General features: G+C 40.4%; 1 protein-coding gene across 3 annotated transcripts in view; it reads right to left on the bottom strand.

Annotated features, from left to right (window-relative positions):
* Positions 1 to 5,174: 5,174 nt before the first annotated feature.
* MICAL2 (microtubule associated monooxygenase, calponin and LIM domain containing 2) overlaps positions 5,175 to 13,357 on the bottom strand; it is a 132,776-nt gene continuing 124,593 nt past the window's right edge. For all 3 annotated transcript variants that reach the window (XM_040608554.1, XM_040608552.1, XM_040608553.1), the window contains 3 exons: positions 10,763 to 10,862; positions 9,456 to 9,529; positions 5,175 to 8,529 (listed from right to left, as the gene is read on the bottom strand). In XM_040608554.1, the coding sequence (XP_040464488.1) occupies positions 8,345 to 8,529; positions 9,456 to 9,529; positions 10,763 to 10,862 (359 nt within the window). In that variant the 3' untranslated portion in view covers positions 5,175 to 8,344. The remainder of the gene's footprint in view (positions 8,530 to 9,455; positions 9,530 to 10,762; positions 10,863 to 13,357) is intronic.

Genomic DNA, 13,357 nt, shown 5'->3' with positions numbered 1-13,357 from the left:
ATCTTGAGCAGGTTTTGCCAAAGCAGCTCTTCCGCTGTAGGTTTCAGCTACATCTGCAGTCAGAGGCGGCAGGCACCGTCATACCTGCTTCTACAAAAAAAACTCAACAGTCGTAGTCAGACCAGTACAAAAACCAGTGGGAAAGAAAGGTGACTTAGCACGATAGATTGCCTACACCAACTCTGCTTTGATTTGCAGATGAGTAGCTTGAGAGAGTAGTATGCTTAAAACAGATAATTTGCTGTGACTGGTTCAGGAGGCATCCAGGACTGGAACGGCATTAATGTCATCTGGATGCACTGCTTGCACTTACCACTTAATCACTCGATTAACAATTCAGGCAAAAAGCCACACACACTTCATGCAAATATCTAGCTATCCATTAGGCATAATAAGTGAAATGAAATTACCATGAGGATATTTCTAAATCGGCTAATAATTGTTGTGTTTTTACAAGCTGGTAACATTGGTTAGCTGATGAGGGGTAGACATCAATGTGTATTTGTTGCATGCAGTTAGTATATGCCCTGGAGAAAAAGCTTTATTCATCCATACTGCCATCAGTTAAAAGCAGGAATGAGCCCAACTCGTTAGCACAATCTCTCCTTTCCTTAGGTTTTCTCTCCTGGCTAGATTGTGTCTCGAGGCAGTTCTCTACAGAACAGTCTGAATTTCACACATTACTCTTTTTACAGAAGTACTATTCACACAGTGTATGGATTAGGAAATAAACACTTTTAAGTAATTTTTAAGAACACAATTATTTCAAAAGAAGAAGAAATAAACCCATCAAGCCCTTTTTTATATGCATGTGAATCTGTGGCATTTACAGACAGATCAATGACCAAGCTAAATCTCTGGACCCAAATGACTATGCATAGATGTCAACACAGGATTTTGTGGGCACAGCAGAAGAGACAACATTTTGGCAAGCACACTTGTGTACTTTTGTACACCTTTGTACTGCTACGTTTGTGTTAAAGACAGAATGAACAAGCCAGATACCTCACGGACAGTAACGGGTGCTGGGTTGTGCGGTATGGGAAGGTCAGAATTCAGCATGCATTTGCCAAGTCTCACACAAAATAGTTGAAAAGACTTAGTATCTTTCTTTCCTATTTCACTATACTCAGCATATGTAAGCTAATGACAAATGCAATATTACTTATTTAATAGCCTCATGTGCTATGAGTGTTATATATCACAAGGAAAAAATACATTTTAAATGAAACAATGTGTTTAAAATCAACCTTATCAGATCTGGAAACACAAATACTCTGTGCTTTAATTAATAATGCTAAAGCAACAGACAGACTTAAGTCTACTGGGCTTTTTTAATGGGTTTCTTTCAGAATTTATTTGCAGTTCTTTGGGTATAACATTATCACAATGTTTCTCCACTTACGACATTTATTTTTGAGGATAGTTACAACATTTTTCCCCCCTGGGTCTCAAACTACATAAGCTACTTTCTTTCTTTTGATCTGGGAATATATATAGCCATATGACCTTAAATTAATATTGTATTCAGCACTAAAGGCCTTATAGATACACACGAAGTCTAAGTTATGGCAGATAGAGAAATGATTTTTGCTCTGCTTTATATTTGATAATGGAATACTTTCACGATCATGCTGCATGATCCCCACACAGGACACAATAGTCAGCAGTCCACCGTTCAGGCTGGCCCAGCTGCATCTGGCGTATAGAAATCTGGAGCAGACCATGGGAACTCTCACCATGCTCCCTGTCAGCACCTTGTTCTTGCAGATGAGCCAACCAGTAGCTCAAATTAATTGTATCCTGATCACATCTATACTTTTGGCAGGCAATAAAAGAAGGCTAAATACACATACTTCAAATAATTCTTATTCACCTGCATATCTGTCCATGCACACCTGGTTTTTATTTCTTTTAATGTGGGACTCAGAATGATCACAAACAGCCTTACTTTCCAAATGAGGTGGAAGAGGCAGGGTATGTAATATACCAACCATGGATGAGGCTTATAAAAAAGCACTGTGGCAGCCAAGCTGGTGTAATAAACTATCGATTTCTCTTAGCATTTTCTCCCAACATTTTTCTTCTAGGTGAACCTCTGCTGTAGCCTTTTGACCATTAGGTCATTTGAAAGAACAGAGGCAGATTTTTCAAAAATGCTCTATTGTGCTACTGCTACTGCCATGATTGCCTTCAATAACACCTTTCACTGACTTCAGGCAGACCAAAGCCTACCCTTTTCATTTTTCCAAGTACGTGCAGTCAGCCTTCTACCGACCTGCCCATTCCCTGTGGTTAGCTGCTGAACTGCCCGCCCCACCCTGACTAATAATTAACAGCACATAAAAAGAGCCTGCTTAGGAAAGATAGCATTTTCTTACAGGTTACTTTGTGGATGTTTAACATCTATTTCTTGATTGGGATTTTCCTGAGAGTGCCCCAAAGTACCTGGGGATAAGAGCTCTGGCAGCAGCTGGCACTCCTGCATGTGTCCATGAGCAAGACACACAGGGCACCTGCTCCCTAAGGTGAGGTAAGGCCATGGCCAGCGCTGGCACCCCAGGAGGCTGGGAAGCAGGAGCTGCCTCCAGCTCTGTCCTGCAGGAGAGTATTTGAATTTCACGAGGAAGCCCGGCTCCTCTTTGCATGGCTGCGGCCAGTGGCTGCCTCTGCACAGTGCTGAGAGCAGGCTAAAGCCTGCCATACCTGCCATACACTGCCATACCTGGCTAGCATTTGTACGTGGGATCACGGGATAGTTTGGGTTGGAAGGGACCTTTGTAGATCATCCTCATCTCTCATTGCATACCTCCACAAAAAAAGTTGATACATCCCAAAGGACTTAGCTGCAGGTGATTTCAGACCCTATAAGACATGCCCAGGGCTGACAGATCATCCCAATGCGAATGTACACTGTAACAGCAGAAAACAGCAGTATCGGGGGTAGAAGGGCTCCAAATTTCCATTGCCACCATCATCTAAAACTCACACGTGAGGATAAATTTGTTTTCAGTTCACAAGGTGAATTTAAGATTGAGCGTACACATACGCTTCAATTTAAAACAGAGCTATGCTTTCTGCTCAACTTGTAATTTCTTTGGGATAAGAATCTTCTCTTTAAATAAATAACAAATAATAAATTAACATAGTTTCATAAAAGTATCAGAGTATTCCCAACCAGATTCTTAAGAAGTACACCTCTATTTTGCTGCACATTAAGGAGCACAGGTCATAGACTAACATGCAATGAGGGAGAACGTACATGAAAGATAAAAAATAACATGTTGTGTACAGTCACACAGTATACTTATTTAGAAAGTTTTGAAGGAAAGAAAGTGGGTTTTAAACTTCTCAGTAAGATGAGAACGTCACCCTGGTATTTAATGCTTCTGATAACTTGTTCTTTCATCAATCAGTTATTAATACATACTGGGCCAAATCTACTTGCATTTACATCTGGCCTTCTTGAGATAGCTTTAGGAGAAAAAAAAAATCAATATTATGATTTTTTTCTTAATAAGCTTCACATGTGCCTGTAATTTTGTACAACTGTGTTAACATGAATATTCCAGCACACGCATTGCTGGCACACAGGGCCACCAGGGTCTTTTTTGGTTCATTAGAACCAACAGAAGAAACCACAACTTGTTCATAAATATTACGCAAAGACATTTAGGTGAAATCCAGCAAATACCTCATGCATCACAAAGCATTTGCCAGGATCTAGGTTCATGAGATATGGCTGCCATGAAGACCGCAGGGATAGTATTTGCAAGCTAATGTGGCAAACCCATCGTGCTAAACTGTGCAAAAACTGTATGGTCCATGCAAAACTCAGCAAGGACAGCTTTGGAGCTTAACAGTAGCAAAGTCTTAAAAGTGTACAGAATCTCCAATCTGTTAAGCCACATTGTGTTCCTTGCTCAAGCAAGAAAGAGAACAAGAGTATGTCTTTCTGGCAAGAGACTGCTAAACTAAAGAAGTTCTTAGTTGAAGTCAGATATGCATTGAGCTAAAAAGTGGAGGTTTCAAAGCACAAGACCTCTACATTTGTTGCCTGTTCCCAGAGAAACCTGGTCAAATACCTTAAAAATCAGTGAAGCATTCCTTTACTTTGGGGGCAAATGGATTGATCGTGAGTCAATGGCTTACAAAATCCTTTCCCTGAACTTCTTATCCAGTTGAGTTGCTTTAGACCTACGATCTTTTGAAGAGGGGACAAGGGTGTCGGTGTGTGCTGTGAATAGGTGCGGAACCGCAGTATGGTGGTATTTCTACCTACACTCTGCTCCTGAGCCAGCCAAGTCCTCCAGCTGTTGACCAGGTGGCTGAGAAGTCAACGTGGCTGCAAGGTTGCCATGTTCACATGGTTAAAAGTTTGACATATTACTTCCGATAAACCCAGCAGGCAGGTAATTCCTGTGCAGTCCTGAGAACTTACATGTGGTATTAATAGAGGCATCACCACCACGGCCGTCTGCCTTTGAGGCACACAAGATGGAAGGGAAAGGACATGACAATAGAAGAAAACCGTCAGTTCAAATGTGCCAAAAATTACCTTGACCTCTGAAGAGAAGCAGCTGTCCATCTGTCCTCTGCAGAAGAGAGAACTGTCAACGAGCTCATCACCGAGCAGGGGATGACGGTGCAGACACTAACATAAGCCCAAATCTTGCTTATCTACTTCTCCCATCTCAAGCAGCACGTTCTCTTGCTCTGTAACACTCTCCCACTGGTAGAAAGCAACCAAATGAGATCACCTGAAAGAGGTAAAGTTGGTAAAATTTGAAAATTGGCAGTTAAGGTTTTGATCACCCATTCTTAGTGGACCACGCAGTGACACTTACCCTTCAAGTGTTCAAGGAGCTGTTACAATCTGTATGCCATGCCTAAGGAAATCAGGTGGTGAATTCCTGTGTAGGAATGTGAGGAAGTTGTTGATCTCATGGAGTTTGCAATCTCTTGTGTTAAAAGCAGAGCTGAATAGTCTCTAACTTCAGGTTGTCATTATTCCTAAACTATCAAATGAATCTGTGAACTGCAAGATGGTGTGATTGAGTTACCAGTATATGAATTAAGAAACTGATATGATTTCTTATTATAGATCTTTCCTAGACACACATTATTACGTTGCAGATATTGTTGGAGAGAAATTGCTATGAAAATTATTCAGGGACTTCAGGGAGTGAGATATAATTTTATTTGTTGAAATAGAAAATTGCTCATATCTAGTCCATTTAGACATAGTCAATGCATTCCAGCACATCACATAATACCCAAAAATGACAGCACCAAGGACTTAAAAATGAACAAATTATTATAAGTTAGTGAGTCAATTTACAGAAAAGATTGAGCAGCAGGAAGACTCATAACCAAACCAATGTTTAAATACATTTCTAATACAAGCCAACCACATTGAATTGACCTGTGAACAGTGCACACAGCTTCTGGGGGTTTTTCCCCTCCTCTACCGTCATAATACATGAAGACCTGTTTTAAATGACATAAATAAAAGTTTACTATTTTTCTAAGTCACTTGCGCCTATCAATTCTGGATCTAATCTTGTGAGGTACTTAGTATCAGCCAGGGTAACAGTAGCCTGACAGGTTTTCCCACCCAAGAGCAGACCCACAGCTTTGGGCGGGGCGTGTGTTAACGATCGCATGGCATCCAGAAAAGTATCTTTTTAGCAAAGAATATTTTTGAGGTCCGTAAAATGCTGATGGTGCTCAGCTTCTGTTGACTCGAATACTTCCAGGAACTCAACTCTCTGAAGCTAAAAGGAAAACAGCCTTTCGCATTTGGTTTTACAGTTGAACAGGTATCTGCTGTAAATCTCAGGGCTTATATAAAATTCAGAGCAACCTTAACTGGCCTGACTGCAGCACGTGCAGTGCATCTCCCCGGGGTGAGCAGGCCAGACTTGGGCAGAGGAAAGTGATCTCCGCCTCAGGACTAGGGGCATCTTGTTTCTTCGAGGCTGCCCTTCCTCTTTGTACAGCAGCAACATTAAGGTGAACAGGCCTTTCTAGATCATAAAAGTGAGGTGAAAAAAACAATCTTTCACTGATCTAACTGAAGGTTTCTGCTGAATTCCCCTTCTATGCAAAGCACTAATAAGCTTGCTTTAAAACTTCTAAAAAAGACATTGAAACCGTTATGACTCTCCATTTTCTACAGAAAACTGTGATAGATGGTCCTGACAGTGATGTTCTATGGGATTACAGGAGGTTTCTGATTCTGATAAAATCCAGAAATTTTCTCCACGAAACTGGAAATACCAGCAGATCTCAACAGAGAAAATGAAAATATTTATTGCTGCCCTGCCTGCTCCTACTTTGTGTCAATCTTAAGGAATTGAGCTCATTTCAAAACCAATTGCCACAATCCATCTCAATAAATATTTAATCTGAAGATCAGGTGTGCTTAGCCTATGAATGGCAGGTAAAAATATCTGATGGTAATTCTGGAACACATTCAAGGATTCTGCTGTCTTTCCACTGTGATGAAAGACAAATTATATCTTGCTATGTTTTAAGGGTGTCCCTTCAAGTTATGGTAACTGAGAACATTGTTTATAAATCTTAATGCGTATTTTATTACTAATTATTTACCAAACCAATAAAGCTACCTACTCTACAACGCACAGCTTTACCTATACATAGCTGTTAGAAATACACATTTATCAATGAAAATCAGAGATAGCATCCGAACTGTAAAATTTAAACAGACATTCTTATCCTTTTTAAACAGTCTAATAAATAAATATAAATAGATAAATATCACAGAACCTTGCACCAATAGAGCTATATTGTTTACCTGTGGTCAGTAGTAGTAGAATCTTGCTTTTATCTTTAGAAAGGGTATTTTAAATTTCTTACAATACAGCAAAACCTTAAGATAATTCATAAATTATTGTGACAGGATCCAGTGCATCTGTTACCCTTCAGGTACTTACAAAAAGGGTTTTTTAATTTAAAGCTTTTGTAACAAGAATGCTTCTAGCTTTGCTGTACCATAAACAACTGCTGCAAACTAGCACCATTCATGAAATAATGAGAATACATAATTTTCTCAGAGCATGAGGTAAAAGGATATAAAAAAAAAAAAAAAAAAAAAAAAAAAAAAAACAAACAGTCTTTCAGTTTTTCCTTGTTTTTCCAGTTTGAAGATCTAGTGCATCATACGTACAGTTGGGAATACTACTAATCTTAAATTGCAGTTATCTCAGATTTAAGAAAGTACTTAAATTACACCGAATAGTAAGGAGAATTTCTACACATCTGCTTTGCCAGTATCTACAAATGCATGTACAAAAAAGGATAGGAGACAGTTCCTTTAAACAAAAAATATGCATATATTCTTAAGCAGCAAGATAAACGTAGTTTAAATATACCCTCAATATTTTCTATCAAACATTGACATTACAAACTTAAGATTTTTTGCAATCCTTTTGAGGAATTATTCTCAGGGAGATCTTTAACTGCTACACTGCACATCACAGCCTATAATACAATATATTTGTGAAGTATTTTATCAAGCAACTGTAAAGCTTACCCTATAAATATTAATTGGGTCTGGATTACTATTTTTAAATTATCATTTAGCATATTTTAAATACCTTAATCTGTGACATACAAAAGCTTTTTTTAGCATGTAATAGTTATAAAGGTAGTCACCTCTTTGATAATCCCTTACAATTTTACAAAATATAGGGATTTAATATTGCTTTAATTTCTTGCTCAAAAACACATGGCACACTAAAACTTACAAATACATGGAAAATTAATTTCTGACATTGCATTTACAGTAGTTTTAATAAGTGCTTATAAGTAGTTATTAGTCAAATGACCCTTCCTTCACCACAAATAAAAACTAGCCTTATTTTTATATAAGATGCTTGCTTTCTGACCTTTAAATAGGTCACCATGGGTTGGCTGTGCCCAGATATTAACAAACCCACATACAGATTCAGACAAAGAGATGGAAAGTAGTGTCATCTCAAAAAAATTAAATTATGTCATCATGTTTCTCAGAAACTCTTCACAGCATAAAAATAAAATTCCAAGAAAACAGCAGAGCTCTGATTTCCCTTTTGCAGATTCTGATGCCCATCAGACAGGTGAATTCAGTCCCATCCTGTATTCCAGCGACCCTTTTTTAAGCTGATAGTGAAACAGCTCACTCCGGTACGAGCAAAAGAACTGCTTAACAGCTTTTGATAACATAACAACATGTTTCCCAAATAAACTGATCTTATATTTGAGTTCCTTCATTTTTCAGAAGACGATATGTCCATGATTCTGGATATTGCTGAAATCATGTATATTTGCATGTGGTTGTTTAAATCCTACTCAGCTGATAGCCTCTAGATAATATAATGCTTTCAAAGTGCTGGTCTTCTGCCTTTTCTTTCACTCTCTGCTCCTCTAAGGTAGACACAAGTTTGTCCCTTTCTTCAACCACTTTCATCATCTCAGTAAAAATTTCATTCTCCTCATTCAGATCCATCTCATCTTTAAGGCTGTCTAAAAGATGAAAAAATAAGAAGTTAAAATCCAAATCACTCTGTTGTCGCACTTTGCATTCTAATTGTTGTACAGCTTGCATTAATATTATAGTCCATGACAAATGAAGTCAATGGCAATTAATATTTTTCATGTTACAATTCAGGGAAAATTTCTCCTGCACTTAAGATGTTTAAGGTTGGCCATTAATGCTCCTGATACCTAGAGTAGATCTTTTAGCAAAACTGAGACTGAAAGGGGTAGGAAGAACACTACTAGTTTACAAAACATTTAAGATGGAGATTAACTTTAGTTTATAAAGTTAAAAGCCCAATCATTAAATGTAGTATCTGTAAGAAAATGGAAAGTGTTTTTCAGAAAATTTATTGAAAACTGCTGTCACTTATGATCCACATACTTAGAATACAACAGAATATTTTGGGAGACTCAGTGCTATGTAATCCTCCTTTTGCCTGCATTCCTCCTCCCCATGCTCTCTTTTCTAATACCAAATGAAAGGACAAGCCCAAACTGTAAACCCAAGTACCTAAAAGCAGTAACCAGTAACACTGCAGTAACCAGTAATGCATACAGTTAACGTAAAAGCAAATAACCCCTTTTGTGTTCAGTTGGCTGAAGAAATTTGTTTCTGTTGCTGCCCATCATTGCATGTTAGCTGGACGTTGCTGCCTGCACAGCACAGTGAGTGGGACTACATGTGCAAGCGCTTCTGATCCAGTTCCATGTTAACTAGGCAGGTTAGCTTAGCCGTCTTCAGAAGTCGTATGAGAAGATCTCACGGGCTGCATTTTGCTGGCTGAGCTGCGCTTGCAGAAGAGCGCAGGAGGCAGAGCCTCAGCCACTCTCATCCTTTTTGAGGCAAACAGCGATGCATACAGGCATGGTCTGTCACTGTGGGCTGGAGCTTAGTCTCCCCTTTGACTTACCATCAATGGCCATTTTCTCTCTCAGCTTTTGTTCCAACCTGCTTTGGTGGTCCTCCAGTTCTAGCTCTTGCGCTCTAGGTACAATAAGAAGTACAATAAAGACTGAGATTTTTTCAATAAAGACTGATATGTTAATATTATTTCAGCCAAGAGATTCTGTGTTTGTTTTATCCAGTATTTTCTCCTTATGGGCAGTCAAGGTTAAAAGGCTTGCCCGTCCCTACCTTGCCACACCAACGGCGAAGTACCCCTACCACCTTTTGCATACGTACCAGATTAAGCTCCCTCATACACAGCAACGTTTCAGGCTTTAAGCAGCTGTGCTTTGTTGGTGGCACCCACAATGTAATTCTGGATAGGACTGAACGCTCCCACAGACAAAGGGCCCTGCCAGGCTCTCTGCACAGGAACGGGTCCTGCGACATGGATACTAACACACAGGAACACATCCAGACAACAACAGTCTATGTCCTGCAGTGATAAAAGCAGCCTGCTTTTGCTTTTTTAACTCTGCTTTGGAGAATGTGAGCAGGAAGCATTGCCACCACAACCCCCAATGACAGTCGAAGGGGAAAGAAAAGTATTGGCTTCCGGCAGCATCAGCACAGCCAGGGAGAAATTGGGGTGCAGCTGGAGCTACTGGCTGGGCTGCAGCTCTGCACGCAGCACGGAAGGCTGAATGATAGGGATAAATGATAAATGGCAACAAGCAGCCTGCACTGGTGTGAAATCCAGGGGTGAGTAATGACTGCTGCAGCTCTCATCGCCTTCCCACGTTGCCCGGAAATAGTGGAGAAAATAGCTGAGAGTCACCTCTGCCTATCTGTTGAGTGTGTTTCCAAGGAGGTGAGGTGAGGGAGCTAAAGCCAATATTGTTTCCATCAACCACAAACAGTGGTATCTGAGGCAGTTTTTATTTGCTTTGTGTATCTGCTTGTTTCATCGCTGTAGTGAATTCCTAGACCTTTTCTCCTATGTCCAATAAGAACCGAGATAGATTTGTCAGACTATTTTTCTTCTACAGGAGAAGGCACCCCAGTGTTCATCAGACCCACAATACATAAAAGCAGAGCATCTATATGCTCTGCTGGTTTAGAGTATCATATGGGATTGAAACAATTGAACCGCTGTGAGAGGGAATGACCAGGAGGGCTCAACTGAAAGATCTGTCTTCAAAACAGATTGTAGCTACTCTGAGTACGTTTATTCCACGACAATCTCAAACTGCAGCAAGCAGCACAGTGTTTAGGTGTACTGTGAGTACACTTTTCCCCTATCTTTAGTACTAATGCTTGTTTCTTACTTACATAATCAGGAGCTCAGACTCATAACGCATTAATTTATTCTTCTCCAGGACCAGCTCAAACCATTCATGTAGCATCTGAGTTTCATCCTTTGTGCCTGAATCTGTTTAAAATAGGAGATGTAACTGTGTGTTACCAGCTTTCCTTCCAATGCTCTTGCCACTTCACTTTAAATAGTCCTCATTCGTAAGCCTAGGTGAGTTCAAATGTACATTCCTTTGCTGTATGTAACTTACATCAGTAATGTCTGGTTATAACAGGTATAACATTCTTGGCTACATTTGGTTGAATGCTGTAGTTTATTGCAGTTAAAGATGCATTAGATTTAAACACATTTTGTTTAGGCAGTTAAGTTTTTCTTTTCAAATAATCACACAGACTTGCTTTTTTTAATAAGTATCAGCTTAGTCCCTGCTTCCAGTGGGCATCAGACACACGATCAAATCCTCTACAAATTTCCATACATGTGCTTTGAATGATGGGAAAGGCTGTGAGACAGGACAAACTTATTATTACTGGGTGGTTTCGTAACACTTTGGGCCAGGGCATTGCTGGTAGGCACTATACAGACACCAAACACGAGATGGTCTCTCTACCAAAGAGCTCACAGCTTGGCTTGGCCTTGCTGAAGAGGAGGATGGATTTCTCTTTCATCAGGTGAGGGCCTTTACTGCTCTTAAAATGCCGTTTGTACAAAAATCTTTGGCAATGAAGAACCTGTAGGTGTTTTCAAGCAGCAAGTCAGAGCACATTTGTATTTATTTTCCTTGCTGTCCTTTAAGATGCTCATCATGTCACATTTTCCATTTTCTTCACAAAACCAAACCACCCCACCACTCTTTGATGCAGGATTACAGCAGCAGCAACAGCAACAGCACTACAAACACATCTCCCATGTCTGCTCTTCCCATTCACCGTCTGCTGCCACAAAACAGCAATCACCTCTAGGAAGCAAGTATCTTGCACTGCTCCAGGCTGAGGCAACAATTTAGGTGACATGCTGACCCCTTCAGAAGCATAAAACCAACAGTCTGACCATGCTCCTGCCTCAGCACGTGGTAGTTGCACACCCCACCACGCTGCTGCTGCGTCTTGGAGGCAGGGACAGCCTGACCTGGGGCAAAGCAAAAGGAGGTGCTGCCAAGCAGGCAGGGGAACACAGCGCTTTCCTCCTCAATCCTTCCATCACACTGCTGGATAACCAGCATAAAATCCTCATAGATCAGCCTGGCTGTTTCTGTGGGTGTAGACTTATGTGATTCCTCCTACTTTAAGAGGACTGAACCTTTACTTCAGACGACTGAGAGTGCTGAAATTTAAGACCAAACGTCTCAGGTCCAAGATTGAGAGATGGCAATTACAAGGGTATCATTAAAATAGGTTACCAAGTGGAGATAGCCAGAGTCCTGGAGAGTTCGGCAGTGTTTCATATGCCTTTCTGTTGTTGTCTTGAAATGTGCTTTGTTCTCGGCCCCAGAAATTACCATCTTGCCTGTAATTGCTTCAGCTGTCCCTCACTTTAACGTCAAAGCCAGGATTTGACTCAAGAACAGCAAGCCCATCTCCTTTGGATAGTAATGATCTCGCCCAATGCAGCCCTTCAACAATATTCCTGAGCTGGAGGGAAATTGTTGAGTGTTTGGGATCACCAGCCCATTTTCATGCCTTCACCAAGCACTGCCATCCCAGAAAGCCCGGGTCACATACTGCCAGCATCAGAGGAATTACATGGGCCCTCACACCGAGGACAGGCCTCATGCTGGCTTGGGTGCGGTTCTGTGACTTCTCATCAGAATGTGACCCAAATCTGAAGTTACCATGAAACGGGAAGATAAAGCAGCAGGAGAGGGCAGAGCAATCTTGGTCTGGTTTCTGCCCAGTTCTGTTAAAACTTAACAGTAGTGGATGTGTTCCTGTGAGACCTTCCAGATCAGCAAGTGGTGATAAAAAAATGTCTTCTCCAAGCAACTGGTGGAGCAGTTCTCGCTGGGACGTGCCGAGAGTGGCTTCTCACAGACCAATGCAGCCATGCAGCCTTAGTATTCAGAGCCTTAGGTCTTCATATGCCACCATCAGAAGTTATCATCAAAATCTGATCTATCTTACCATCAGTAAAAACATTGCAATTGCAGGTATGTGTATGTCCTGCACACAAACAGAAGGTTACTATTCCCTCTTTGCTGTTTTCTTGATTAGGCAAAAATATTTTTTAACATTTCCTCTTTACATTTTAAAATCTCTGTATCTCCAATAAAAGACTGTGTATCATAGGTTGATTGAGGTAAGCAAACAGTAACACACTTTGCAAAAATGCCACTCGTTTCACCAAAATCCTCAGTGCAAGCTGAAATAAAAAATGTTTTTCCTCCTTCTCCATCCCACAGAACACCCTCCAAGTGTCCCCAGGGGCATTTTTTCCCCTGAGCTTTTCAAATGTTTGTTACAAATAATGTTAACAGTTATTTAAGTCTGATGGAGTGCTTTATGGCTTCCAAGAGCAGAACAAGCCAATGAAGTCTTTCGCATAATGCAGTACAAAGGATCTGTACTGCATAATGCAATAAGAATTTGTGAGTCTGTTTTGTGAGCCATGCTGGC

Source organism: Falco naumanni, chromosome 10 (assembly GCF_017639655.2).
Source record: "Falco naumanni isolate bFalNau1 chromosome 10, bFalNau1.pat, whole genome shotgun sequence".
Taxonomy (NCBI): Eukaryota; Metazoa; Chordata; class Aves; order Falconiformes; family Falconidae; genus Falco; species Falco naumanni.
Note: the sequence above shows the minus strand (reverse complement) of the source record. Positions and strands in the feature narration are given on the sequence as shown.